The sequence below is a fragment of the Scophthalmus maximus genome, chromosome 5 (genome assembly GCF_022379125.1).
Source record: "Scophthalmus maximus strain ysfricsl-2021 chromosome 5, ASM2237912v1, whole genome shotgun sequence".
In the NCBI taxonomy this organism is placed as follows: Eukaryota; Metazoa; Chordata; class Actinopteri; order Pleuronectiformes; family Scophthalmidae; genus Scophthalmus; species Scophthalmus maximus.
This window is the reverse complement of record NC_061519.1, coordinates 5566312-5593436: the sequence shown is the minus strand read 5'-3', so window position 1 is coordinate 5593436 and position 27125 is coordinate 5566312. Positions and strand designations below refer to the sequence as shown.

General features: G+C 43.4%; 1 protein-coding gene across 1 annotated transcript in view; it reads right to left on the bottom strand.

The window, feature by feature from the left end:
- Window positions 1-27125, bottom strand: part of LOC118311381 (retinoic acid receptor beta-like) — a 137355-nt gene that overhangs the window by 70913 nt on the left and 39317 nt on the right. The window contains exon 2 of the mRNA XM_035635207.2: window positions 17345-17727. Within this exon, the coding sequence (XP_035491100.2) occupies window positions 17345-17534 (190 nt within the window). The 5' untranslated portion in view covers window positions 17535-17727. The remainder of the gene's footprint in view (window positions 1-17344; window positions 17728-27125) is intronic.

Below are 27125 nucleotides of genomic sequence, written 5' to 3'. Positions count from 1 at the left end.
AGCCTAACTACCTTCGGCAATGGGTCCCCCGCTGGAAATTTGGGTCGATGGAGAAGCAGTAATTACACTTCTGTCTAAGTGTCTTAATGTGACTGCCTCCATTGTTTACTTCTCTGTCTCCGGCAAAAACATTGGCTGATGGATCATTTTCATTTCCAATCAAACCTGTGAGCGCATGTGTGTATCTGTCGCCACGAGCAGGGAGTCTGAGAGTAAATCTTCCCCGTGTTCTAAGATAATGCAATCAAATGTGATCGTGTGTCGAACACAGTTTGTGTGCTCACTCGGTGGCAGAAGCTGTTTTGGAAATTTCCTGATATGCAGTAACCTATATATATATATATATATATATTGTAGGTGGCGCTAGAGAGCCATTTTGCGGCACTATTGCCTGGGACGCCTATAATACGAAGATTTTCAGCAGTTCTGATGAGTGTGCAAAATTGATCAAGTTTCCGAGTATGATTAGGGTCTCTAATAAGCGATTCATGGGAGGTACAAATAATAATAATAATAATAAACATTACAGATTCAGTAGGGTATATATATAACTCTTTTTACTGATGCTGTGCAGGTAGAGAAACAGTCAGTTTTACAGTGACCAGTGGGCTTGTCCGACTCTACAAAACCACAAGCAACCACACTTCAAGTTGGTGTAGAATACAGACACTGATTATTAGTCAGGTCTGTATTTAACTGACTCAGGTCTTTAAGTTAAAATGTCCTGCTGTAATCCACTCATTTCAGTGGCATCACATCTGTCAGTGCGTTTGCAACGGATGTATCCTGCTCCCATGCGGAGGATTTGTGTAGCGTTCATCTTCCAAACGCTACATCTTCCATGCATTTCTACAGTTGAAATGAATGGATAAACCGAACACGGGCTTTGGAGAGGGCCTTTTGCATTTTTATGTTACCTGAAGGCCAAACGCTGGGAAAGGGGGCGTGAGGCGAAGGGTATCTGGCTGGTTGAGATCTGCCGCCTCGCCACCAGACGCCACTGAATCATTTTTAACCATAATCTGGTTAAAAATAAATAAATAAATAAAGCGTTAGGTCTTTGAAATGGGAAATGATGTGTTAATAGTATGTGCTCATCTGGAATGACCTTGGAGTAGAACCACTGCTCCTCCACAAGAATGTGTGACAGCAACAGATAAACTGATAATAGATAGGTAGATAATGATAGCACCATAACTCACCTTTACTCCCATGAAAAATGGGACATAATAAACTTAAAATCTACATTTAACTTTGGAATATCTCCATGCCAAGCCAAATAACACCACTGTGATCACACTGCTTACCTGAGAGCAGAATGAACTTTCTCCCCCGGTACTCCCCACTAAACCATCACCTCAGCCCTCAGCCCTCAGCCCTCAGCTAACCTGCCTGCGGTGTTCCCAGCGCTGGCCATGATGAGCTGTTTCAGAGGCAGGAGCCCAGTGTTTGCTGTGAGGGGACCTTCCCATTAGGCCAACGGGCTTCTTTGTGGCTCGGCGAAGGATTACTGTGCATTCAGGAGGCTTCACTTGGTGAGCCACAGCCCCTCTGATCAGAGAGGCACTCGGCTATCCCCCCTCCTCACCCCCCGGGGCCCGTGATTTCACAAGGATTAGCTCACAAAGTCACCTAATCTCTCCCTCCACTCTATTACTATTGATGTCCATCTCAAACATGAACACGCACACGCACACACACACACACACACACACACACACACACACACACACACTGCCTCTCTCTCAGACTCTGTGAAGTGCAAAGACAATAGAATCAAATGACTGTTTGATCAAATAATCAAATATTTGTGCAGAATTTTTTTTTTCAAATGCAACTGTACCGTAAATAATAGCCCTATTAATATTCTTAAATTTAATAAAAATTTCTGTTGGCAGCTCCACCACATGGTAAACTTACTGTAGCTGAGCATAAAGACTGTAAGCAGAGGAAAGTAGCTAACTCGCCACCTCCAAAAGTCCAAGCCAATCCCAGCTGACATAGGGCGAGGGGGCGGGGTTCACCCTGGACGGATCGCCAGCTCATCGCAGGGCCACATACAGAGACAAACAACCATTCACTCTCACATTCACACCTATGATCACTTTGGAATCTCCAATCCACCTAAACCCAATCTGCCTGTTTTTGGACTGTGGGAGGAAGCCGTAGAACCCGGAGAGAACCCACGCAGGCCCGGGGAGGACATGCAAACTGCACACAGAAGGGCCCTGGATGGTCTGACAAAAATGGAAAAAGAACAACTAACACATTTTTGTGGTTTCATACTGGAGCTATTTCTTAGCAAACTTGTTCCTGTTGTCCCGTGGAGGTTGCCAAGTTTGGTACCATGCACAAACAAATGCTCACTTGCTGTAAATTGCAACACTATGGCTCAACATGCTGCAAAGCTGCACCGAATGGATGGAAAAACTCTAATGTATGCACTGTGTTGGGAACAAAACTCACAACTTGCTTTGTTTAAGCTTGTTTCTTTGCTTGGCTGTCGTCGTGTCATTGTTCACATACGGTGGTTCATGTGTTCATATCCATGCTGTCCTGTATCATCGCCTTGCTTATATTTCTTAGGACAACTGCCCTCTGTGGGCAACAAATGAAGCGCTGAAGCTCAATGTTGCCTCTGTGATTAAACTCAGTCTTTATCATAAGCTAGGATAACCACCTTCCCACTCCATCCCTGCAAGTGTTTCCCAAACTGTCGAACTATATCTCTAAGATTTTGCTTGAAGATACTCTTTTCTGCGAGGATCTTAAAAATCGGTTCAACACTGACCAACACTTTTTTAACCAAAGACATTTTGACATGAGACAACAGGAAAAGCACAGGTGTAAGTAACAAAATGAATTGATGGCTGAGTTCCATTTGGCTGTTTCACTTTCTGGGTCCTGATATTGTTCATGCTGTCACTGTCACACAGCCACGGCTTCCTGGGACACTTGAATTGAACACAGCCATCGCTAATGTTGTTAGTAACACTTGTGCTTTTCCTACTAAATGAAAGTAGGTGGAATGACTGCTGTTGAAAAGACCTAGTACACAAACAAACTGAACAACAGAAAATCTACTGGCTGAACTTATCTGTGAGTAAGATGTGCTAAACGTTTCCTTTTTTCATGTTCATTATGTAAAAGCACCTTTTCTTTTCCAGTCTAATTCTGTCCTGTAGATTTTGAACTGTTTGGTGGTCTTATTGATTTTCTGGTATTTTTTATATTTGGGCATGAATGGCTTATATAAAAGGAATTGATGTGAATGTAATTGGCAATCACAAATGTCTACAGCTTTTCCAAAATTCATACATGCTAGAAAATATTTTACAACTTGAAATGTTTAATGGAAAATGTGATTTTTGAGCATCCCACCATTGATAATGTATACATACCCACCCATGCATGTGCAGTACGCGCATAGTCAATCACAGCATGGTCTGGTAGAAAAAAAGTTAACAAGCTGAATAAATATTGGCTAGATAGATAGATAGATTAACTTTATTGATCCCAACTGTGTTCAGCAGCAGGTATCAGGCACACAACACACCTTACACAATAGAAAATAAAAATAATTTAAAAAATATATATATATATATATAACAAATGCAAATATGAAGAATGTACACAATGTCAGTGCAAGTATGTGCAATTAGTTACCAGCAATGTGCATAAGAACATGGTAACATGAAGGTGCTAAGGTGACTCCTAAATCCTGGATTTAGGAACAGCAGCCTTGTACATTGTTTTTTTTTTTCCACATCCCCTCTCTGAAAACAGTAAATAACTTCTGCCCCCGATAAGTGTTGGGAATACTGCAGGCTGGTACCAAATGGCAGAAGACAGACGCCTAATTCAATCAGAAAGCCCTAGAGCGGCCAAGCATGGCTAACTACATCACGGTTAAGCATCTTGATTTTGTCAGAATTATAGAAAATGACAAGTGAACTTGGCATGAACCACAGAGTCAGGGTGGAATCCTCGTATTGGCATTTCATAATCTGAGCAGGGCGGTGCCAGAAAATCAATACTTTTCAGCTTCCCCCCCCCCCCACCAAGTCTGAGGGAGAGGACTCTGAATGAACAGTAGAGTAACACCAAACAACTCAACACTATTTTATAGGCCCAATACTTCCCCAATTTTTAAATGTCTGATCATTGTACACTACATGAAATGTGATTTCATCTGCTCCTAATCTGAATTAATGTTCACTACGTTAAGTTAAATATGTAGGAATCACTCTTGCCCTTGTCTAATGGGTCAAATAACGCCAGCTTCCCAGAACTTTGGATCATTCTTCCTACGGAGCTGCTGCAGCTCAGACATATTGTGAGGATGTCTGGCGTGAACGTCTGTCTGTCTGTCTGTGTCCACAGGATCTCTGTTGAGTTAAAGTTTGGCCTCAGACTGGGCCACGTCGATTTAATTTGAGGGTCAATGCCCTTCTGCTGAGCTTCAACTGGCAGAACCCTGACACCCAATCAAGGCAAGCTTGATAAACTTGGGAATTAATTTTCCCTTTGATGATGCTAAGTTGTCCAGGCCCAGAGGCAGTGAAGCCTCGAATCAAGATGCCCCCTCCTCCGTACCTCGCCATCGTACAGTGCTGTGTGAGCTTCCCAAACAATTCAACCCTAGTTTTATCAGTCAACGACATATGGTGGAGTGTCTAGTTGCTCCTCGGCAAACTCCAGATATGCAGTGATGTTTACTCTTGAGAGCTACAGCTTCCTCAGGACACCATGGAGTGTAGCCACAGAGCTCAACTGTCTCCATTTACTTGTCTGTGGACTGATAAATAGGAAAAGTAGCAGAATATGGGGAGAATAGTTAAATTGAAAGACTACATTTGAAGATGATTTGTTAACCAGTGAACTTAACATTTCATAGATGGCAAAGGGAAACTAGATCGTATTATCACAACAAGACTTGGCTCTTTCAAAATATCAATGACTAGTGGTACAAAATACCAAATTCCCCATCTACACCAATATTGTCCTCCACATTTATGGACTCCATCTGCAGATAGGCTTTAGTTTTGGGTTTTCTACACCAGCCACATTGCTAGTGAAAGGTGGCTTGATCACCAGCCATTGCATTTACCATTTCTGTAATTTTGTTAGTATACTGGTTGTTTGGGGCAAATAAATGTCCAGCAAACAAATTAGTCTGGCCAAAACCCCCCAAACACCTTCAGACCGTTACCAATAGTTTGGTGAAAAGTGAGAACAAAATGTAAATGTCATAGGTCACTAAAATCAAACTACTCTATCCTCTTTGTGAGGGAAATGTTGAAGGTGAAAGAATGAAGACGGATGAGATGTATGATGTTTGGGACAGAAGCATTATTGTCCATACAGCCTGCATCAGGGAGACTGTTGGATGAGCCGTAAAGACGCTAACAAGTTAAAATTGTATTGCAAACACCTAAAATGAGCTTTCCAAAAAAAAAAAAGTGTATTATAGCCTGCAAGGTAGACACATAACATGTGTCGGCTTCTCCATCGGACAAATATATCGAATCCACAATTTGCTACCTATTTGGCTTCCTTACTTAACTTTTTCAACTCAAGTGAAAAAGTTGAAAAACGGGAACCGTACAAATATGTGGGGAATTTGGATAATCTTCTTCTGTGTCATTCATGGTAAGATAGGCCTACGTTAACAAAACGGATCTAAACCAAAAGGATCTCCATAACACACTTAGAATATATTATTTCTTGATAAACTATCTGTCAGATTCCAATGTCTTGTGTTCAAAGGTACTGTAGTATTTTATCCTGCAGAGGAATACCTAAACTATAGAGATTTATGGCTGTAAAGGTAAACAGGCTTGGGTTTATCCTCTGCTACCTCTTTCTCTTTGACACAAACTGAGGGAGATTGAGAAAAGTGGGCAAAAAGAAAAACTCAGAGGGACTCCTTTCAGTGTAAACAAACTTACTTTTCATCAGGTATTATTTCACATCCCATTCACATTTATTGGATTGAGTTCATGCAGCATAACCAAAGGTGCTGACAGGCGCTGATTACTCCAATAAGTCTTGCGGCCCTAGAGGAAGGGTCACCCAGAGGACAGGCTTCTAGAAGGGCCTTCCTGAGGGCCGACAGTGACCTGGACTAGAGCCTTGCCCAAAGTATAGCTAATATCCCCTTAGCCCAACCTCGACGCTGAACCTTTCCCTCTGCTACACTCATTCTTCTCCTGTCTGGCTTGCTTTATGCCAAAGTCCTGCTTTCCAATAGTTTCCCCTTTTCCTCTTTTTTAGCTTCCAAATCCAGTAATCAGTGAAACATTTTGGCTGTGGAGCCTCTCAAACATGTTGATGTCAAATGGCCATATAAAACAATATATTAGACCAGTGGTTCCCAGGAGAAAAATATCCTTCTAATACATCAAATTGTGTCCCAGCCCTGCTGTGCGTTGTAGGTGTGGTCCCGCTCTGCGCACCTGGAGCAGCAGCTGAGAACACTCATCAAGGTACTCCTCACCAGGATAAAGTCTCCAGCCCTCCAGTCAGTCACTGACCAATCATGCAACTCACTCTGTGGTGCGTTTGACTCACGGCTCTATGACGACGTTTATATTGAACATTACTTTCTTGTGTATTCCTTTGACCAGGATTCAGATGCCAGCCAGTTTTCAGTATTAAAGCCTGCTCCTTCCCAGTCTGTGCATGTCTTTCTTGGTGCAGCCACACACTAGACCCTGAACAAAACTGCTTATTTTCAGTGTCAAAGTTAACTGTTGAACTCGGGGACTAATCTCAACTCAAGCCCCACTTTTTCAGCAGCCTTCAGCTGCATCTCACAGTCTTCATCAGCAAGCATTTCCTCCGGTTCAGGTGTCACAATGTGGCATGAGTGTGGGTCAGTAGACAGGGAGCAACAGGGCAAGAAAAAAAGGCTGAAACTGTTGGAAGCTCAGGAGGTGGTTTCATGGGTTAGGATAATTTAAGCAGTTTTTCTCTTACTTGTGACAGAAATAAATATTAGGCTCTTCAATATCTCCGGTCAAAAAAAGAATCTCCTTTCTTCACCATTTTTACTAAACCTTGATGAAAAAAAACATGAGGTCAAGGAGCAATGTGAAGGAATGCATAAGGAATCAGGATGAGACCAACATGGTGCTAAGAGAATCTGACTGCACTTACTAGGCTTGTTTTTAAATCATTTTTATAAATAATACATGCAAGATAAGTACAGTGAGAAGCTCAATGCTGTAAGCCTCAAGTTCAAGTAGGTGTCCTGTCCAAAACAGAATCACACCTCTGAAAAATGATGCTCAGACAGAAGTATGTAGAGTTTCCTGTCATGGCTGCTTTTTAACTTTTGTTTCTATTTGTTAAATAGATAAAATTCACTTCTTTGAGCAGTCCACAATAGGCAGGTCATATTTAGTCAAGGAACATTTATGTATGTAATATTTTGTTTTGCTTGTTCTTCAACATCACAGATTTGAGAAATCTGTACTTGTGGATTTGGAGCTCAGTCAATCATACCATGATTCCTATAAGTTTGGGGTCTGTTGTGGTGAAAAATTATACAATGGTGAATGATGCAGCTTAGGAAATATGGGACAGCATTACCTCCTTTCCTTTCATAAATGATGGTCCTGCGTATCCTCTGCTAAAGAAGATAAGATAAGATTGAGGCTCCTTTCCTTAGAATTTAAAATAATTTGGGCCAGCTATTACCAGGGCTGCCTCTTAGATATGTCTGGGTCATCTTATTCAGTTAGGAACTTTCCTAAGCGAAAAACTAAACAAAAAAACTTTTGGTCCAAAGCCATGGTCTCTTAAGAATCTATTAAACTCCTTTAAAGTGTAAAGGAAAATGGACTCTTACAAATTAAACTGCCCTCAGTTCATATCTACAATGGAGCCAACACTTGTGAAAAGGAGCAACAAGTATGAATTGCTTGATTTCATTGAGCCACAGCATTTTAATTTTAACCTGTATAATATTAACAAAAATAGTTGTAAATATTGACCCATGAGTCAATAGGGACATTTTTGTAACAATGTGACATTTTTGAGTGGATGAAACTGGCTAGGTGTCAAGCGAATGCAATATTGAAGCGAGTGAAATCATCAATCTGTCACTGAGCAGTTTGTTCTCCATCAGATTTTTTCCCTCTCTGTCATGTTTTCTGCCTCGTACATGCATCCAGCAGTTGTTAATCAGTTGCTGGCGCTCTACAGTGCTGCTGCAACTGTTCTCCAGAACCCAGCAGTATGTGGCTTAGCGCCTTTCAAAGCGTGCCCGCCTTTCAAACAGCCACAGCTAGCCCGGCTCCCTCTATGAGGGAACAGCCTCCACACATAAGCAACCTTTTGTTCATGTTCTCAGTCGAGGAAAGGAAAAAAAGGAAGCTCCACAGTGACAAGCTCACTCAACTAGAGGGATCTGTTTCGTGGGTTGTGCATGCTGGTGAAGGCCAGGGACCTGCAGCCAAGTAGCGAATGGAGAGACTGCAGAAAGCAGCTTCTATGTGATGGCCCTCCAGTCCTGATAATCTCTTCAGCCTACCGTTACACCAACAAGCATTCATTCGGTGGCAGTTTGTCCGCAGAACACGCTCAGCCTATTGTGATTGATGAGCAAACAGCGAAGTTGTGACCAGAAGCTAAATATAGCGCTGTGGCTTTACAAAGGCTCGACTGAGACGGACGACAAACCCAACGGGTTGATGGGTATGCCACAGTGTGACGGATCACAGCAGAGACCCAAGGACTCTGTGGGAACTAGACATTTTCACACTTGAAATTTCATATCTATATTTATTTGTGTGTTTGTTGGTGACCGGTAACATAAATCTATATCAAAGAATAATTTCAATTGATCAAGCCCAGAAATTCCTTCTTTTTTTTTTACATTGGATAGCCTACATCTGATTAGTACAGTTGATGCTAAAAGTTTCAGGTATCGTCCTTTTTTCTAACACAGCACAAAAACAGAATGTGGAGGTCAGGGTGGTTGATGCTTTAAAATTTAGAAGCGTTGGCGTAGCTGCCATCACCTTTGGATTTTGAAAGGGAGTGAGGAACGTTGAGAAGTAACTCCTCAGAGGATCTGAGGGGTTCAGGTGCTGAAAGTGGATCGAGCAGATGGGTAAAGAACGTGTCAAAGTAAGAAGATAATCTTAAAATCAGCTCTACATTTGATTGGTAACAACAGTTGCTATAGAAACAAGTAAAAGAGAGATATGTGTTCCTTGCTGCATTTCGAGCCACAAGGTACTAAAGGCATAAAAACAGTCTCAAGCGACCTTAGAGACAGATAATCGGAACATCCTTTATTGACATTTGGCCTACGGAAAGTTTTGGCCATCAAGCAGTTAATATCCTCAGAACAAGACTGAAGATTATGAATCTTGTTTGGCAAAGCTGCATTTTGTCTACAAAGCAGCGGTAAGGGATATTGAGTTTCCTCAAATAGACCCCAGAAATAAAGAATAAATGAAGAGAGAATAAATCCTTCCAAGCTCCAAGCTATTCACTTGTGGCCAAACAACAGTGGTTTGGACAAATCAGCATCCTATAGGGGAGGAATTACTGGCGGCTACAGTCATGCCTTACGTTTGACAAAAGCAAGAAGTGGGTATTCATTAACAACAATGGTGGCTCCTAAATAGTTAAATGTAGATGCGGCTGTAGTTATATCAGTCGAGGCTGTCGAACAACATTTCTGGCAACTGATTGCACATGCTGCACTATTTTATGTAAATAATTCATTTAATTAAATTTCTATTTCTTATATTTTGTAAGGTGTGTGTGACTGATGGCTGCTGCTATAACACTGAATTTCCCAGCATGGGACCAATAAAGCACATATCTATCTATCTACCTGTGATCGATTGAACACCAGGTCTAACACTGTGAGCACACCATTGGTAACACTTCGTAATTGCCCTGGAAAGCTTCGTGAGTGGACAATTTACGAGCAAGTACTGTACGTCGAGGTTGAACCAAGAAGTCGATCTGCAACAAACAGTAGGGTTTTTTTAGTTTTTTTTAGGTTGCAGCCATTTTGATGTGTTCCTAGATCTCAGGATTAAATTTAAGTACAATGATATGATAACTAATGAGAGTGACGACTAAAACCATGAAAATGAGATCAACATTCTAACTAGAATGATTCTTAGCAGAGCGCATATCTCCACCCAGAACAAGAGTCCCCTTAACTTCAATCAAGACACCAAAAAATTGCACACAATCATAGATACCAGTCAGAAATCCATTTTAGTTGTTGTGTAATCCTGTTGACAGACAAACAAGAACACAAATTGACAGGGGTAAAACATTGTTGGCAGAGGTACTAAATATGAATTAACCTTTCAATGTTCCAGAATGTCAGCAAGCACAATCTGCAAATTAAGAGTATGTACACATTGCTTAGATGCAACCATGTGTTACAGCCTTTTCACTGATATCCACGTTTTCCATGTCTGTGTATATTTCAGGCTGTTTGCTGAGGAGTATCTGTAGCCCATTTAGCAGAGTAAAGCACATTGGCTCTCTATGAATGAGAGTGAACATCCATCCAACTTATCTCTGAGTCCAGACTTGGGCTCTCTGCCTTATAATTGCAGGTTCATACACACAACTCACAGTCACACATTAAATAGCTTCTCTGTGGGAAGCTTAAGAATACCACTCATTTCCAGCCCCCCTTTTTTTTCCATTTCTGAGTCCAGATCAAATGAAGGGAAATACACTGTAAAAACTTGACTATGGTCCGGTTGCTGCGACTATCGAGCTCGATTTTTTTTCATTGCCACTTTAGACTCCCATAAAAGCCACAGTTGCAACAGCAGGATACACGTCCTGTGATCATTCATCGAAATCTCAAGCCCCATTCGCATTTCAAAGTCTTTGCATCCAATTGCAGGGCACGGTAGAGCTTCCTATAGATATAAATATAGAACAGGGAAGTTCACATTGGCCTGTATTTGACTCCAGGATCTCTGGCTCCACCCCGCTCTCCCTGCCCCCACACGCCTTCCTGTGATGAAACCTACCCCTCATGGCCACGGAGCCCCTCCTCCACTCCCTTACCACCCACCACCACCACCAAAAAAGCAGCGATCTTTCAAGCGAGCCGCATCTCTGCCGGCCCCGCGGAACAATGAGATGCTCTCATGCTGCTTTGTGCTGCGGGCCTCTCAATGCAAACAGAGCTCTGAGAACTGCTTTTTCATTGTCTCACCTTCAAGGGGTAATAAATAAGAGCCCGGACAGCCAGACAAGCTGCTACAAGGCGGGAATAAGAATACCGCTGTTAAAAAAGGCCGGCTTTCAATCAAAGTATATTCAAAGAATAGTTGGGGCTTTGTATGGATGCATGTCGTGCCTATAAATGAACATACAAAATGAGCCATTTTCTTGATTTATGAATGGCTACCATGGAGAACACACTGTGACTACAGGCAGGGGAGGCCATATGTTCAGATGTGCATTTGGATTTGTACGTCTGACAAAATAGTAAGAATTGCACGATTTTGTTTGGAGTGGGGGATGTTAACAAAGAGCTCCATTTTTTTCCCAACTGAGAAATCTCAAATGAGCCTGGACTCTGTCCCAGCAACAATCTCCTCCCTATCATCGAGCAGGTTCTCATGGCTTGGAGACACAAACACGGTGCACAAAAGCCCTCAGTGTGCCCACAGGTGCGAGACACAGAAATCATATCAATAAACTGAAATAGGCGCCGTAATCAACACAGCTCAGATCGCAGGTTGCTTATTGCTTCGGGGAGTAAATACCACAAGATGTGTTTCCAAATTGAAGCTTTTCCCAATTAGTTTTGCCGCGTTTTTAAATTTTCCCCTCGCAGACTGTTATCACTCATTCATGTATCAACATCATTTGGCTTCTGGCCAGCGAGGAGATGAGGGCTGAAGTCTCAGGACAACTCTAGAACGGAGGGGCTTTACGGTGGGCTCGGAGTAAAGAGTCGAGGCAGACTGAGCCGCTCATTAAAGAGCTCCAGATGTGTGCCAGATGTCAGGAGTCTCTCCCATAAAATAAACCCCTCACCATAAAAAAAAAACAAAAACCCATGGCCGGTGTGATCACAGTGGGTAACCACTGTTGCTTGCAGCAGTCCGGGCACCTTTCCAAAGCCCGGAAAAACTGCATCATGTTGTAAACACAGATTTAGTGCATGTATGGAAGGTACGGCTGCATGTATGCATAATGCATAGGATTCTCAGGGTGCTGCGCGGTGAAGGTGGGGGTGTGTGGTGCATAGACTCCTGGCAATGTGAACTATAGTTGAACTGTAGGAGGGAGCACTGTAAGGTTGGAAACAGTGGGGGGGGGGGGGAACCCCAAAAACCTCCCAGCCCCTTTTTCAATCAGTCATACGGCCCCGACACTGGTGTCGTTTTCAGACATTCCTCTATGCGTTGTCGACCTGTAATTTTCCTTTTGTTCCACGAGCCTTGTTCTCATCACATTCAGCCCTCAGTGAATGAAGGCACGCCGCCCCTTCCAGACAGCCGATATTGTATTTGGAAAAGACCCTGCTAAAACAGACATGCTGTAAAAGAAACCTTTGGGTTACACTATGAGGAGTAGCCCTCGCTCTCCCGCGCCCGTCTTGGCGGACGGGCTGGTGAGTTAGCTCCATTCATTTGCCAGCCACTTGAGTGCACATTGATTTTCAATCCGGAGGGTTAGCACATGGTGTAATGAGAGAAGTCTGCATTATTCATTCTTTGCCAGGGCTTGAAACCGCATGTGACCTAAATACCTGGTGATGGATTCTAAAATAACAACAGGGAAACACTGACAGACAGTCAGGCAGACGGTGACTTGAAATGAGCAAGGCAGACAAAAGAAGGGGGGAAGGAAAGAGGAGGGGGTAAATCAGGTGGAGGGGGGCGAAGGTGTGTGAGTGTGCATTTGCAGAGTTTCAGTGCAAACTGACAGCTGAGTCTCTTAATATTAGGTGCTGTGCAGACATGTTGTGTCAGTCTCTTTTAGAATAACTTTTTCCAATAACGTAGCATCTCCCAAACTGGACGGACTGACTGACTGATTGACAGACTGACTGACAGATTGACTGATTGACTGCACAGACGTATTTTATTAAGAGGAAAACTTGAGTGAGCTCCCTTCTTCTGCAACCGCATCATGAATTCGGCCTGACACCGCGCCCTCAGCTCATGTATCACACTTTGAGTGTGTGTGCCACTGGAAAGCTCTTATGTAAGGTGTGGTGGTGGGGGGGGGGGAATCCGGTCGGCGATGATTTTAAAGAAAACTATCACCACTGAAACTGTTCTCTCATCAAAAAGCAATGAATGGAAGCGTCAATGAACGTACTGTACATTGCCACCAGTGATATCGATGTACATGTACTGCATCTCTCTACAGATGCAGCATATCCGTTTCATGTGTTGAAATCCTTCTCGGTGATCAGTTGGTCAGTGTGGGAATTTCCCCACAGACACCAGATTCACCTGATGGGCTTCAACTGGAGGGCTTGGATGTAACGGACGTTCACATGTATGTAAACGTCCCGCTCTCCGGCTCCAACACTTAACCTCAAAAGACTTCCTGCTCATCCCAGCTGACAGGACACTCTCTGCTCGGGGCCTGGTGTTGCCATGTGGGGCAGGAGCGTTTGTGTAAGCATCCCTGTGTCAGACGGGTAGCGCGGCGACGCTCACCTGTCAGACGAAGGCTTTGATAATCTGCTGGGGATGCGAGCAGGTGGGACCCTGACAGGTTGGGTGTACAGGTAGCGTCCCCCTGGGCCAGATGGGAGGAGAGCATGCGGAGGGGATACGACAGATGGGGGGAGGACGGCGGCGTGTGAATGACAGGGTCCATTAAGCAGCTCGCTCGCATGCTGCATGCCTGCTGCTTTTTTGGTTCTGCTTTAGAATGGGCTAATGACGTCTGTAACTGTGTTTGATTTTTTTCCTCATCTTCCCCAACATATTTTCCTCTTTTTGGCACAAGATGCTAAAATCGAAGATCGCTGGCTTGAACTTGTGTCATCGAGCGTCATTCACCTCTTGAGAATGAAGGTTGTAACTTTTTAGACATTTCTTGTAGATTTAAAATCGGAGCCTGTCAATGCCATTTCACCAACTGTCCTAGCTTTACCTGCGCAGTGGGTTGTTCTGTCTAATTTTACATATTAGTGTCATGGTTATTGGGTCAAAACAACACAGTCGCCCGTTACTAAATTTTACACCAATGGAAACTGGATCACATTTGACCCAGTGATTTTTGGTGGATATCAGACTTGACCCTGACGGGACACAACGACACCTTATGGTGCCCGATGTGATCAGACAAACATTTAGAAATGAGGATTGAGTTGGGTTCATGGGTGCTTTTTTTTTTCTTAATGCTCCCCAATGCATCTATTTTCTCTTATTTGTTATGTCATAACTGGCCATAAACATGCGTCCGCTACAATGAAAAAAACAAAAGTACAAAAGTAGTGAGCACATGGAACACAACCCACCCACCAGAACACACGGGAATGCATTTTTAATTTTACTGGACCAACACCATCTTTTTTTTTTCTCTTTAATTTCCAGGTGAATTATTTGACATTGTCACTGGAAATGGTTTAATTTCAGCAGCATAAAGTGTGGTGATTTCTAATCCAAAATTGTCTCCATCTTATGTTAAGACTTGCCACAATAGTGCATTAGAAATGTCCTCTTTAGTTTGAATGTCTCACTTGATTAAAGTCTTATGCAGCTTTAATACACACAATCATTTGTTATATATATATATATAAGAAAATATTTGTTGTATTTGAAAATAATGAATAATAAACATGTATTTTTAAAGCTTCCATTCCATTTACCAATGAGTCAACATGTGGACTTGTGCATCAGTTGTGTACAGTAATATGAAATGAACTGACACAAATGGATGCCTGCAACTCAGCAAAACTCATTCAAAATTCAAAAACACAGCAGTGTGGTTTGATCTGTACACATGAAAAACCTTCAGTCAAATCCTTGAGAGGCACATTTTGAGCGGAATATGAGAGTTGAAGAGGTAAATTCTAATTATTTGTAAAATGATATTCTAAAATAAAACAATGTTCAGTCCAAAAACACACTGCTATCAGCCGCAAACCTTCCAACATGAAGTGTGTACAGAAGAAATGGTTACATTGTGACTTTAAAATTCAGAATTGTATTAATTTGTGCACTTGATTATAATATTTCCTTGTTATCTTTCTCATGCATATTGTAAATATGCTTTCTCTCCCACACACACACACACACACACACACACACACTTCAGTAATGTTGACTAGGCTAATGCGGTTCCCAGGAGGTGTGTGATGTTTGCAGTGAGACTTCACTCTTCTCGGGGAATCCCCCAGCGGAGGCGAGCGGCAGCAGGCGGGCGAACCGGACCGCTGACCCTACAAGAGCGAGCGTTTGAGTGCGTCCCCTGGGGGGGGGGGGGGGCTGGGCGCTGCGATGGCACCCACATAATTTGTGTGAATAACACAAATCCACCTCACCAGTCGTGCCCGTTACCTCTCCGTTTGTTTCATCTGCTTTCTTCATCTTGCTGCACCGAGTTCATGTGTGTGCTGACTTCTCTGTTTCAGGCTCAGATGAATTCTTTTGTCTCTAATGTTGTAAATAATACAGTCTCCGCTTTAGTTTATTTCACACAGCAAAGGATGATCAAGGAGAGGACGGCGTCTGTTCTCTTTTCTTTTTTTTCACCTACTTTTTGTTTTTGTTGTTATTTTGTATATGAACGCTGCTGCATATTTCATGTCTATACTGTCTCCCGCCCCAGTCGGAGAGACGAGATCACATTAGTGTACTGACATTCTCTTCATCTTACTCTCAGCTCCTGGAACTGACTTTGTGCTCTATGCGATTCTTATAAAGAAAACAATTTTTGATGCTGTTTCATTACAGGTACGCCTGCGATTTAAAGAGGCAACCATCTGTCACTCTGAAGTCGGTGGAGCAACTCGGTGATTACCAGCCTGTGGGCGGGGGCACCGCAGGGACATCGAAAAGGAATCAAAGAGGCCTCAAGGTGATCGCCACCAAACGGGGGTTGGATTTAGTTTTTATCTCATGAAGTATTCTTCGTCTTCTTCCGGCCCCTGAAATGACTGTGACCTGTGACAAGGGGCCAGGGGTGATGAACGCAGGGAAATACAACAATTCGTTCTCATGATAAATCAGACACTTTGTGAGCTTAACCGGGTTTGCAGAGTTTTGAGCTTGATTTGGTAAAAAACAAAGTTTTACTTTTTGAAGGAGGTACATCATCAACAAGAATTTTAAAAAAAAAGAAAGAACGCACACAAGACCAGTATTGAAATTGCCTGAGTCTCGATTGTTGTGTCTATTTACATTTCCGAGTTTGGCAGCACACTGAGCTCCTCGCTGAGAGAAGAACTCCCCCTGGCTGAACCTGCCTGCTGTGGTTTTTTCATGTCAGAGCAGATTTTTTCGATGGTGAAAAGGAGGGCGGAGAACCGAGGCCGTCGATCTGTGGAGCTCGCGGCTGAGAACAGCAGAGCTCCCACCTAGGCAACACAAGCCCGAGTGTGTCAAAGTATTGCAACAGCAGCGGGCCACTTCCAGCGAGGAAATCATCCAGGACAAAAAGGATAAAAGTGTCTGGATTACTCACTGTTGCCTGAGATCTTCGTCACCTTCTGTCTGTTTCGCTCGGTCCGCCAACGATGAGGCCGAGTCCTAAAGTCAAGGCGCATCATGCGCGTGGAGGTTCATGATGTGGGGGATCGTTTTTTTTCTCATAGTTAATTCATTTACAATTGTTTCTAGATGTTCCCCACGGAAAGGTTCCTTATGATGTGTTGTTTAGAGTCAAGACTATTGTGGCAAATTCAAAAAAGGAGAATTTGTAGACCTCAGCCTTGATGACGTCATGAGATATTACACATGACACGTGCGTCCTTTAAAATAGCCTTCCTATTTAGACCAGTTAGAATCATAGACTGTATATAAAGATGGATGACATGTCTCCACTTCCTCCCGTTGTACAAAAATGAAGCCAAAATATCCTGGGTATGAGAGTTGCCATCGGTCTCAGCTGTCAATTATGACATATCGCCCAGTTTTTATAGAATCAAATAACCAATTAAAACCAAATTTATCACCTGTCAAACGTATTTATGCCATGGTCATCGGAGCGTACATGTCCTTTGTCATCGATCGCCTTGCTTTGGCGAAAATGAAGTAGCCTCCCTAACCACTATGCCATTCTTCTATTTGTCAGGTATCATAACTTTGCTTTGTGGACGGGAATGTACAGCAATCATTGGCGAAGGGGCAGCATCAGTACTCACCAAGAGGTGAGGGTGTACTGCCACTGCTGGACGGCTGCTGGATCTGCAGCCTCTGAGGTGATGGCCGCGGCAGCTGTGGCAGGGAGCTGATGACCAACGGGAAGAGGAAAGGGTAAAGCCCGGGCGTGTAGCGCCTCATCTGGACCAGGGGAGGACTGCTGCGGGGCTGGGCGCGGCTGGCGGTCTTCATCACAGCGATGGGCAGAGGGCGCACTGGGCACTGGGAGAGCTGATGCGAGGCGAGGCCGGGAGGCCATCGGGTGACCCCCTGGCTCTGGTTAGTGCGTCTGGAGCAGGTGCAGTACCACCTCAGCACTCCAGAGATGCATGGTGGTGGAGTGTGGCGTTGGCCCGCGTCGACTCAGAGGCTTGTTCCGCTAACACTGTAACACAGACAAACATTAGCTGTGAGTTCGAGCAGTTGATCTCTGATGCTCTTCCAACATCAGATCAGATAAGACAGATACACATTTAGTGTCCTACGGGAGATTAGTTTTCACAGCCTGTACACATTTCTCTGACCAGGAAGAAGTGTGTGAGTGATGAATATCATTTGCAAGGCGTACAGTGCCTCTGTCATTCGTGTCTGACGTGTTGTGGGTGGGGAGGAACACGATCTTGGAAGCAGTACATGTCATTTTGACGAGTTCTTTTGGTTGTCGTTGGGGACGGTGAAGAAACAGGGAGAACGGTGTACCAGTAGGGACAGAGTAAAGCTCAAGATGAAGCAACAACAGCACAAAGCGTTTGCGTGGCCACGTGGAGTCTCTGCTCTGATTGTTTGTGTCATGTGAAGTGATGGGTTCAGCGAAGCTGAGTTCATGGTCAACAGCGAGTCAGGGATGTTTGAAGCCGCCGGCCTGTTCAACTGTCTTGCTGTGGATGGATGTGGGGGCTCGGTCCAGAGCGGGGGGTGTTTGACGGGTTAATGACCAGTACCCCTTGTTTCAGCCACACTCTGGAGGAAGTTGTCAGTGCCAGTAAGAAATTGAGTGTTGATGGGTCGTAACAGAGTTATGGTATGGTGTGATGGATGATGGGCTGATGTTCCCATTTGTGTAGCGGGTGTAAAGGAAGGGGCCGAGGACACGGCCTTGGGGGGGGGGGGGGCTCTGATGTTGGTGATGATTGTTGATGATGTTACTGTGCATATTGTTCCAGCCTGTGATCTGTTGCTGAGGGAGTTATGGAGGGATGTTGGGATGGTGGCGCTTCCTGATCACCTGGTGGTGTCCTGCTAAACACAGAGGGGAAAGTAACCAAGAGAAGTTGCCTGGTCAATTAAAACTACGTTAGAGGAGGTAGCGGAGGCTTGTTCTGTGTCCATACTGCTCAATCATGCTCATGTCTGTGCTTTCCATTTCTTCTTCTTCGTAAAGGTCCTTGATGGCTTTAATGGAGGCCAAGTCCTGGGGCCAAAATGCTGTCTGCTTTTTATACCACGCTTCTTGGAGGTGATCCAGGATTTGGAGTTTGAGTATTTTGGAAAAGATCTTTAAGAATCATAAAGTTACCATGAAGCACGAGCACAGTTATCAATTCAATTAGAACAATAAAGTACGAGCATGTGGAAAACATTTTTTAAGGCTTTACTTTCTTGTTGTACTTTCTACTACTTCACAGAGAATCGATAAAGAATACATTTTCCTCCATTTACCTTTTAATGCCTGGTTGGTTGTAATCAATTGCAACAAGTGCTTGACCATGTTGCAGAGGCAAGTGAGACCTTCAAGCCTTCCACGTCCACTAAAACCGCATTGCTTCGTTCAGCCCTGAAACTGGCAATTTCCAAGGCTTTAGGCATTGTCCAAATTATTCCCTGCAGAGATTGATTCTCAAAAAGCAGCTGCAGCCCTTTTTGTCATGGAATTTTGTCTAGCCTCTCTGAGAAACTCTTGGTTCTCAGGCACCAAGCAAGGCCATCTTATCTATGGCAAGCCGAAACAATCAGTGAGCAGCCGAAGTCTCTCTCCAGGAGATAGGCAGACTATCCTGGGATGCCATACTATGAACCTGTTGATCTGTTGTGGCGAACAGTCCTCCTGATTCAGCATCCACTCCATTGATTATTCCATTTCATTTTTCACCGTAGACATACACCCTGAGCCCACTCATGCCCAGACGCTGCTGTCTGACGACGAGCGGGGCGGAGCTGAGTCGGAGCATTCCCCTGTGCTGAATGCTGGGTTATGAACTGCTACAGTACAATGGTGCTCATAAGGCTCCGAGGGGCCATTAAAGTGATCTGCAACCACGCGTTGTAATTATCGCAGCCAGATAGTGTCTTATCTCTGCGTTGCATGCTGCGACTGAGGAGGCCAGGGGAGAGGTGACAGAGGGACAGGGACATGGTATTAACATTTGCTCGTTGTTCATGTTTATTTTTAGTCTATTAAGGTGCCTTACATACGGTTGTGTTTATCCATACTGCACACACTTTTTCCAGTATGGTTGCTATAGTATATACTGTAGTCAAGTTCTAGTTGTCAATGTACAAATATTGTTCTCACTTCCTCCATCCAATGTAATCAGCGGAGGGCTTTCTGATCTTTTCTGTCTCAGCAACAGGCAGTATAGCAGTAGGAGATGTGAGATGCTACAGTTTCCAGTGGAAGGCGAGCTGCTGCTTGTTTGGCTTCAGCCACCTCATCTCCCCGGGGTTCCCTGCTGTCACACACACATTACTCTAACTGTTTAATCGAGAAGGGCAACACACACACACACACACGTTCAGAAACTTCTGCTCTCATTTCTAGGCGCATGATCAATCTAAAGTCTTGAAACTTTTTCTTTTCTAACAAACAAGAGGGGATACGGAAAGCATCATGTGAATAATCCATGAGTTTGAAGGCGTCTCAGACACCAGAACGCTGCACGGCAGAGTGGTCTATGAGGAAGGATTTTAATAACCATGGGAAAGTTGTTACGACCGCAATAGTTTCATCTTCTGTCTCAACAAGAACAAATTTCACAGGCCCAAAATTTGAATTTTCCGGAAATGTGTTGCAGCAGAAATTGAATCAAATTAAATTCCTTTGCATTGACAGTTCGTCTGAGAGTTGATCTGTACTCAGCCAATCAGAGTGTTCACTGATGTGTGGGATAGTGGCTGAAGTATGGCACATTTCAGTGATGATTGTATTTTTGTGATTTTCTTCATTTCCGCACTTCAACAAAGTCTGACACAGCAAGACACGCGGTCGGTCCAAACATTTTGCTAGAGTTTGTCGAGCACTTTATGTGAAGGTTTGCATGGAATGAATACATGGATTCTTCATGTTGTCTTCAGCAGCTTCAAAACAAATGTAATGTTCCTATAGTTCCGGTTTTTTTTCTTCATATTTTTTTATTATTTCACCTATACAACCTGTAGAGTACACCCCCATCTACAGCGATGCCAAAAGAAAAATGCGAGCATGACCTGGATAATGAATGCAATGAAGAGGTTTGGCAGGCGGCGGTAGATCTGATGCAATCGACCTTCACTTGGCTTCTAGACATTCAATAGAAAATATTACGTAGGCTTCACGAAGCCTCTGTTACTCTACACAAAACTCCTCAAAGCATCTCTCCCATTTGCTGTAAGTGTAAAACAGATTCTGGGACTCGTATTCACTCTTTCTGGGCGTGGAATCAGATCGCCAGATGCTGGAAGTTGTGTAGCTCAAGAGCTGAGCAAGATCTCAAAGATCCAAAATAAAAAAACGATTAAGGACTACTGTTACAAAAGTAGCACCCTCGCATAATCATTCAACACTTGCTGGACTAAATATCCCACCCACAGTAACACACTGGTACAGGGATAATTTAAGTGTTTTGCTTAATGAAATGATAAGTGCAATCATTAGAGACGATGAGGGGGAGATTTATTAATATTTGGCACCCGTCCTAGATTTTTACCATCAGCCAATACGAGTGGAAGACAGTTATGCCTAGAACCTCACAAAACATGACCTCATATTCTGTAAATCACTTTTTATTGTATTTTCATTCCTTATTCTCGTCTTTTAATAACTGCTATGTCCTCACATGACTTATTTACTATGTAATGATGATATGCTGTGAGCCTAGTTTCTCTGACATGAATGTAAATACATTGGGGAAAACAGGATTTCCAAGTGAGCAACAGTTTTCCTGAGAGTTTCTTGCCTCTCCTTTTCAACAGAGTCACCACATTAGCAGATCTCAGCTCTTAATAATGTTACTTCTACTGATAGAAATGAGAAACTTAGCTGTGAAAATGAAACTCAAAATGAAAGAAGCGGAAATGATCCTTTTAAAAGAAAATTAAATTAATTAAACTCTGCCACGTGCTTTGTATTAAGGCGTGTGTGCGCACATCTAGAACAGGTTGATGAATTAAAACTTTCCTAAAATAATCCTACAAAGCAAATACAAACTTAATTTGTTAACATTGATTTGAAGTTTGTGTAGTTAAGGGTAAACAGACGGATCAATGTAAACCTTCATGTGTTTCTGACTAAAAGCACCAATTAATCGAGACCATGAATGGAAAAGCAATAACAGAGCAAAGTCTGTACTGTGCTTTATTAAGTATGTACCTGTAGTCATGGCAATGCTTTGCAGCTCCCAATAAGCAAACAGCCTCTCCAGTCTAAGAATAACTGTACCATTGTAATGAAATTATTCCTAATTGCTCCCGAAAGTAGTGAGTGCCTTTTTGCACAGAAGAAGCACTTAAGCCACGTCATCCGTTCCTTCCTTGTTTATCCGTTCGCCAGGCGAGTATCATTTATTCACTCAAAAATTTGCACAAATTTTCCAATTAGAAATTATCCGAGGCCTGCTAATGCTTTATGATAGCGGTTAAGAAAGCCTCCAGATTGACACTTAATAAGTAGATGTTGGAACTTCATAGGAAAACATCTTAACGACGGATGATGATGTTGCTGCAATGTTTTTCACTTGTTACAGATAATGGAGGTGGAGGAGGGCGCCATACAGAGGTGAAATGTTTATACTGTGACATAACTTCATAAAGTCTGGTGCGAGTCACTCGGTTGTTGTTGTGTCTTCTGTACTGTCTGTACTGTACTGTGTACTGTACGCGCATCTTTGGTCCTACGACTTCAAAACAAGCTCCTCTCAGAAAACGTCCTGCCTTCCACTGTAGCGAGGAACAAGGGGCAACGCGAGAATAATTCATGAGGCTTAATTTAGAAATGTAGCTGCTGCTTCCTCAGCGGAGTCGAAAGCTGATGGCAGCCGCGGCCGCAGAACGTGAGCGGAATAAAAATAGGAGACGTTGGAAAAAACGACACGTTGGTGCATGTGGGAACGAGAGTTTGATAAGGGCCACTCGTACGTTCTGCCGTGCGGTTCACATAGTGCGGTTCACACAGCGCGGTGAGTTTGCCTTTTGAACTTCAGTCCCGGCGTTCACTTTCTGTGTAGCACTTGATCAGTATGTGTGATATGAGACATGTGATCAGATAAATGTAAAACATCAAATCCAATGTGAGCAGGCCGTATTTATAGTTGACTCTGCAGCGGCATCTGATCATATGGCACATCCATGATTATGGAGGAGAAACAAACATTATTGTTCTGTAGAATTCTTCTTCTCTGTGTTTTTTTCATTATTTAGTCTTTCTGTCACATAACACTCTTCATGAACTGTTGTCAGGAAAAATGTCGTTGCTTTGGATGCTTGGAGAACATGTAACTCCCTCATTTTAATAATGCTCATGTATTTTTGGTTCAGATTTGTTCCTCGACAAGGACAAATGTTCCTCAGAGTGTCAGTGCAGAGTGACATCACCGCTGGGTGTGGCTACGGTTGCAACAGAACGGACACTGGACACTGGTTCGGTTGTGAAGTGAAAACAGGCCCACCGCTCCAATGCATGGTCCGAAGCAACTCTGTGCAGTTCAAATTCGAAATGATTTCATACGTGAGGGAGTGACTCTTGGCCACTCTTGCCACAAAGGGGTGAAAAGTGACTGCAAATGGGCACAAATCATGTACAGAGACGCACAGAACACAAACAAGGGGCATGATTACATATTAATCGACAACAATCTTCCTCTAGCCTGAACCACACACGTTAGTTGTCCTGACCTATAGTTTACTTGCCATAACTACAAACCCCAGTTCTGATTTAGAGCAGATTGGTTTTGTCAGAGGTTTTCTTAGCTGGTTCTGAGCTGGATTCGAAACGATCCAGAGACATTTTTCACAGTGTATCAGCCGTGAAAATGTCTCTACTGTACACCTGTATCTGTACATCCTGTTTATTGGGCTCTTTTGTGCCTCCCTTCGGTTTAGCAGCTCTCTGCTCCCCCCCGATAGATGGCTGCTCCGCTGACGCCGACCCCATGGCATCTGGATCACCGCCATAACAACTGGGCCAACTGGTGCTAACACGCCTCAGAGAAAGGTCAATAGACCCGAGTGGCAATAGCAGGTATCGACGGTATCATCCGTCAGAGGCTGGAGCGGCTTGACAACAGCCCGACAACAATTGATTCTACATCTGTCACGCCGGGATCAATTGCAAAGTAATCTCTGCATAATTTTCCAGGTGAAAAAATTGGAAATCAAGACGAGCAGCCCCTGCCCCCTTAAGGGACAAGGTATGTGTCAGGCTCGCAGCTAATCAGACAAACTGCACAAACACATTACCTCCATTATTCATGCAGGAGCTATGAAGAGTTCCTCCTTTTTTCTTTCTCACCCCCTCGAAGTGCATTATTCATCATGCTACATGAAGGGAGCTTCTCGGCGTTATAGACGGGGGGGGGTCCGGGCTGTTTCATGTTGAACATGGAGCTGCTCCAGCTGGGAGTCTCGCGGCCCGTTGTGAGTATCAGTTGTTGCAGAGACACCAGAGAACAACTTGCTTTATTAATTCACACGCACCCACTGTAGCAGACAAAGACGTTGCACATACGAAACACACAGACAAATATCACATATCACATATCACAGATATTGTACTCATTACCTTATACTGTAAGTCTATTCATTAACTGATGATTGTAGCACAACAGAGCAAAGTAATTACAATAAACAAACTCGTGCCGTGGCTCCGTGACAATAGCGGGTCGTCCACTAAAACCCAAAGGTCGTGATCGATGCCCGGTCCTCGGGCAAGACAGTGAACCTTAAATTGCCCCTGGCGGTTGCGCCGGCAGTGTTTGAATGATGGGTGATAGAAAGACACGGCTTATAGAAGTGCTGTGTGAATGTGTGTGTGTTAATGGGGTATATGTGACTCATAGTATAAAGCCCATTGAGCGGTCGTTGAGACTAGAGAGGCTTGATATAAACGCAGTCCATTTACTCCAGTAATTTAGTCGTGCACCTGGAGGGAGAGGCAGATGCTCAAAACAGTGGTTCAAATCCTGGTTTGTAACCTTTTAATGTGTGTCGGGAACATAATTCAATCAAAACCTTATTTTTCTTCAGATGAGCCTTCCCCCTGTTCCTGGGGAGACGAAACATGAATGGGAGATGGAGCAAATTCAAAACACTCTGACTAAATCTGCAATTGACCCGATTCATCTGAAGCATCTGCATTATCTTGTACCTTTGACTTGTTTTTCCAAAGAATCTAAAGGATAAATATATTTTCTGAGACAGACGGACTTCTCCTGCGCTGGTAATTCAGCCAGGAGAGGGTCATGTCAGTCCAAACCTCAGAAGTGCTCAAATCTCGAGTCACATACGCTTTTCTGTGGGAAAAAGAACCAACGGGACTTTTTACTTCTGGGTCGGAAATAGCCCCTTCCGTTTCAAAACTCGATTTTCCACAGAAGACATACAACTCCTTTCACGGGCTGATTAGCAATTTCCGAGTTCTGCAAGTAGCCCAAAAACATTTTTAAATCAGTAACCTTTTGGCAAATGAATGAAAAGAAATATATAATTTGTAATGTTCAGCTTTCTCTATTTTTTTTCTTTTTTTGGGACACAACACATTTTTAACACAAGTTGACATTTGACAAATTTGATGAATAAGGTCATCCCAAAAGAGAGAAATTACAAATTAAGTTAACTATCAATTAGTTAAGACAAAAATCCCAAGGCCCTACAAACAAATTGTCTCACTGCAGCGATTTCACTGGAACAAAATGCTTTTCCCCCGAAATTTTGCTGAATGCAGCATGACAAATCTTTAGCCCAACAAATCAAACCAACTAAATCTTCATCGTGATCTTTTTTTCTATCTAAAGTTTCAAATGAGCAATCTTGTTACCCCAACTCACTGAAATGAACAGAAACACACTGCTGCATGGAAGGAAGGTCCAAACTGCCCTGCGCTTGGAAAACATTCAGGGCTGAAGCATATATTTTACATGATGAAGATGGACCCGTTTTGCAGTGAGCCCACATCCACAGACACAGATACCTGCACGCCCGAGCGGCTGAGAGAGGTGTCCAACCTGAGTCTGTTCCTCTGGGTGTTTTTTTTTTATCTCCGCACAGAAGCACATTGTGGGGGGGGGGGGAGTCTGAAAGCTGCTCTTAATCATGCTAAGTGTGACTAACCAACCATAGCCACTGTCTCCCCAGGACACACACATATGCATGTGTGGCTGTGGCGATAACTTCTGAAGGATGCAGGCCTACCATCACAAGCAGCCGTTCGCTCCTGCCCGCGGTGTGATGCGTGCAGGTACGCGTGCCGTACGCCACAAGGGCCACAAGACATGAACAGTGAACACGGTGTCCGTGATTTTGTGTTTTAACGGCATTGTGACGACCTACAAGCAGACGGCAAGGAGGATACATTTTAGGACACTTCAGGAAGTAAGTGCTGAATTCAGTAGTATAATTATTAGTCTTTGATGTCGACCAGCATAATTCCAAATACAGTGACCGCCTGGAGAGCAGGTACTGGGACAAATTATTGCGAGCAGTTGTGGGCTGTCTTTCTCTGTATAAATCCAATGAAATGAATGTACCTATATGAACTGAGATGGAATCGTTTGAATTAGTGAGCCCTCTGACAAGTTGCTCAAGATTAGGAAAACAAATGTTCCCTAACTATACAACCGCAGCAGTCGCACAGTTGTCGTCCCCTACTGCATCCAGCTACTTGTGCTTTATGTACAATTTTTAGTTTTGGACAAGTGATAATCTTTCAGCTGTTTTGGCTTTTGTGTTTGCAGCAGCCTTGGGAATTGAAAGAATGATGCCGGCACTCTTTCTAACTAGTCAAGGGAATGTTTTGGTTTAATGGCTAATATGAACCGTAGACTTTTAGCATGTTTATTAGTCACCAACAGCCAATATATCAATTATATATATATATATATTTTCAACATGTGCACTCACATTTTGACTTCATTTCACACAGCCCGGGACAAATTTGTGTCATTTGTGCCTTCCCATTTACTGCATATGTGATATTCTAAAATTCAGTTTGCACTCATTCTCCACCTTGGGGTTTTGAGCAAACCAGATGATGTCCCACCATAATTTTGAATCATTGCAATTATAGCAAATTCCGGAAGAATTTCTACCCACTGAGGAGCCGCACAATTGGGGCCCCTTGGGAAAACATACCAAAATAAAAGCGGTACAATACTCGGGGCAAAGTCACATAACTTTGTGTTTGTTAGATTTACTTGAACATAATTCTGAGTCAGGTCTATTTTGTCAGACATACGATGTATGAATATACTACATTATGGGTTTAAATCTGAAGAAAGAACTGGTCCAGTCCACCATATGCGGATTAGGGCTCTAAACGAGTCCCTTCTATGTGACCTGTCAGCTTTATCGCTGGCTGGCTTTGGAACAACATGGAAG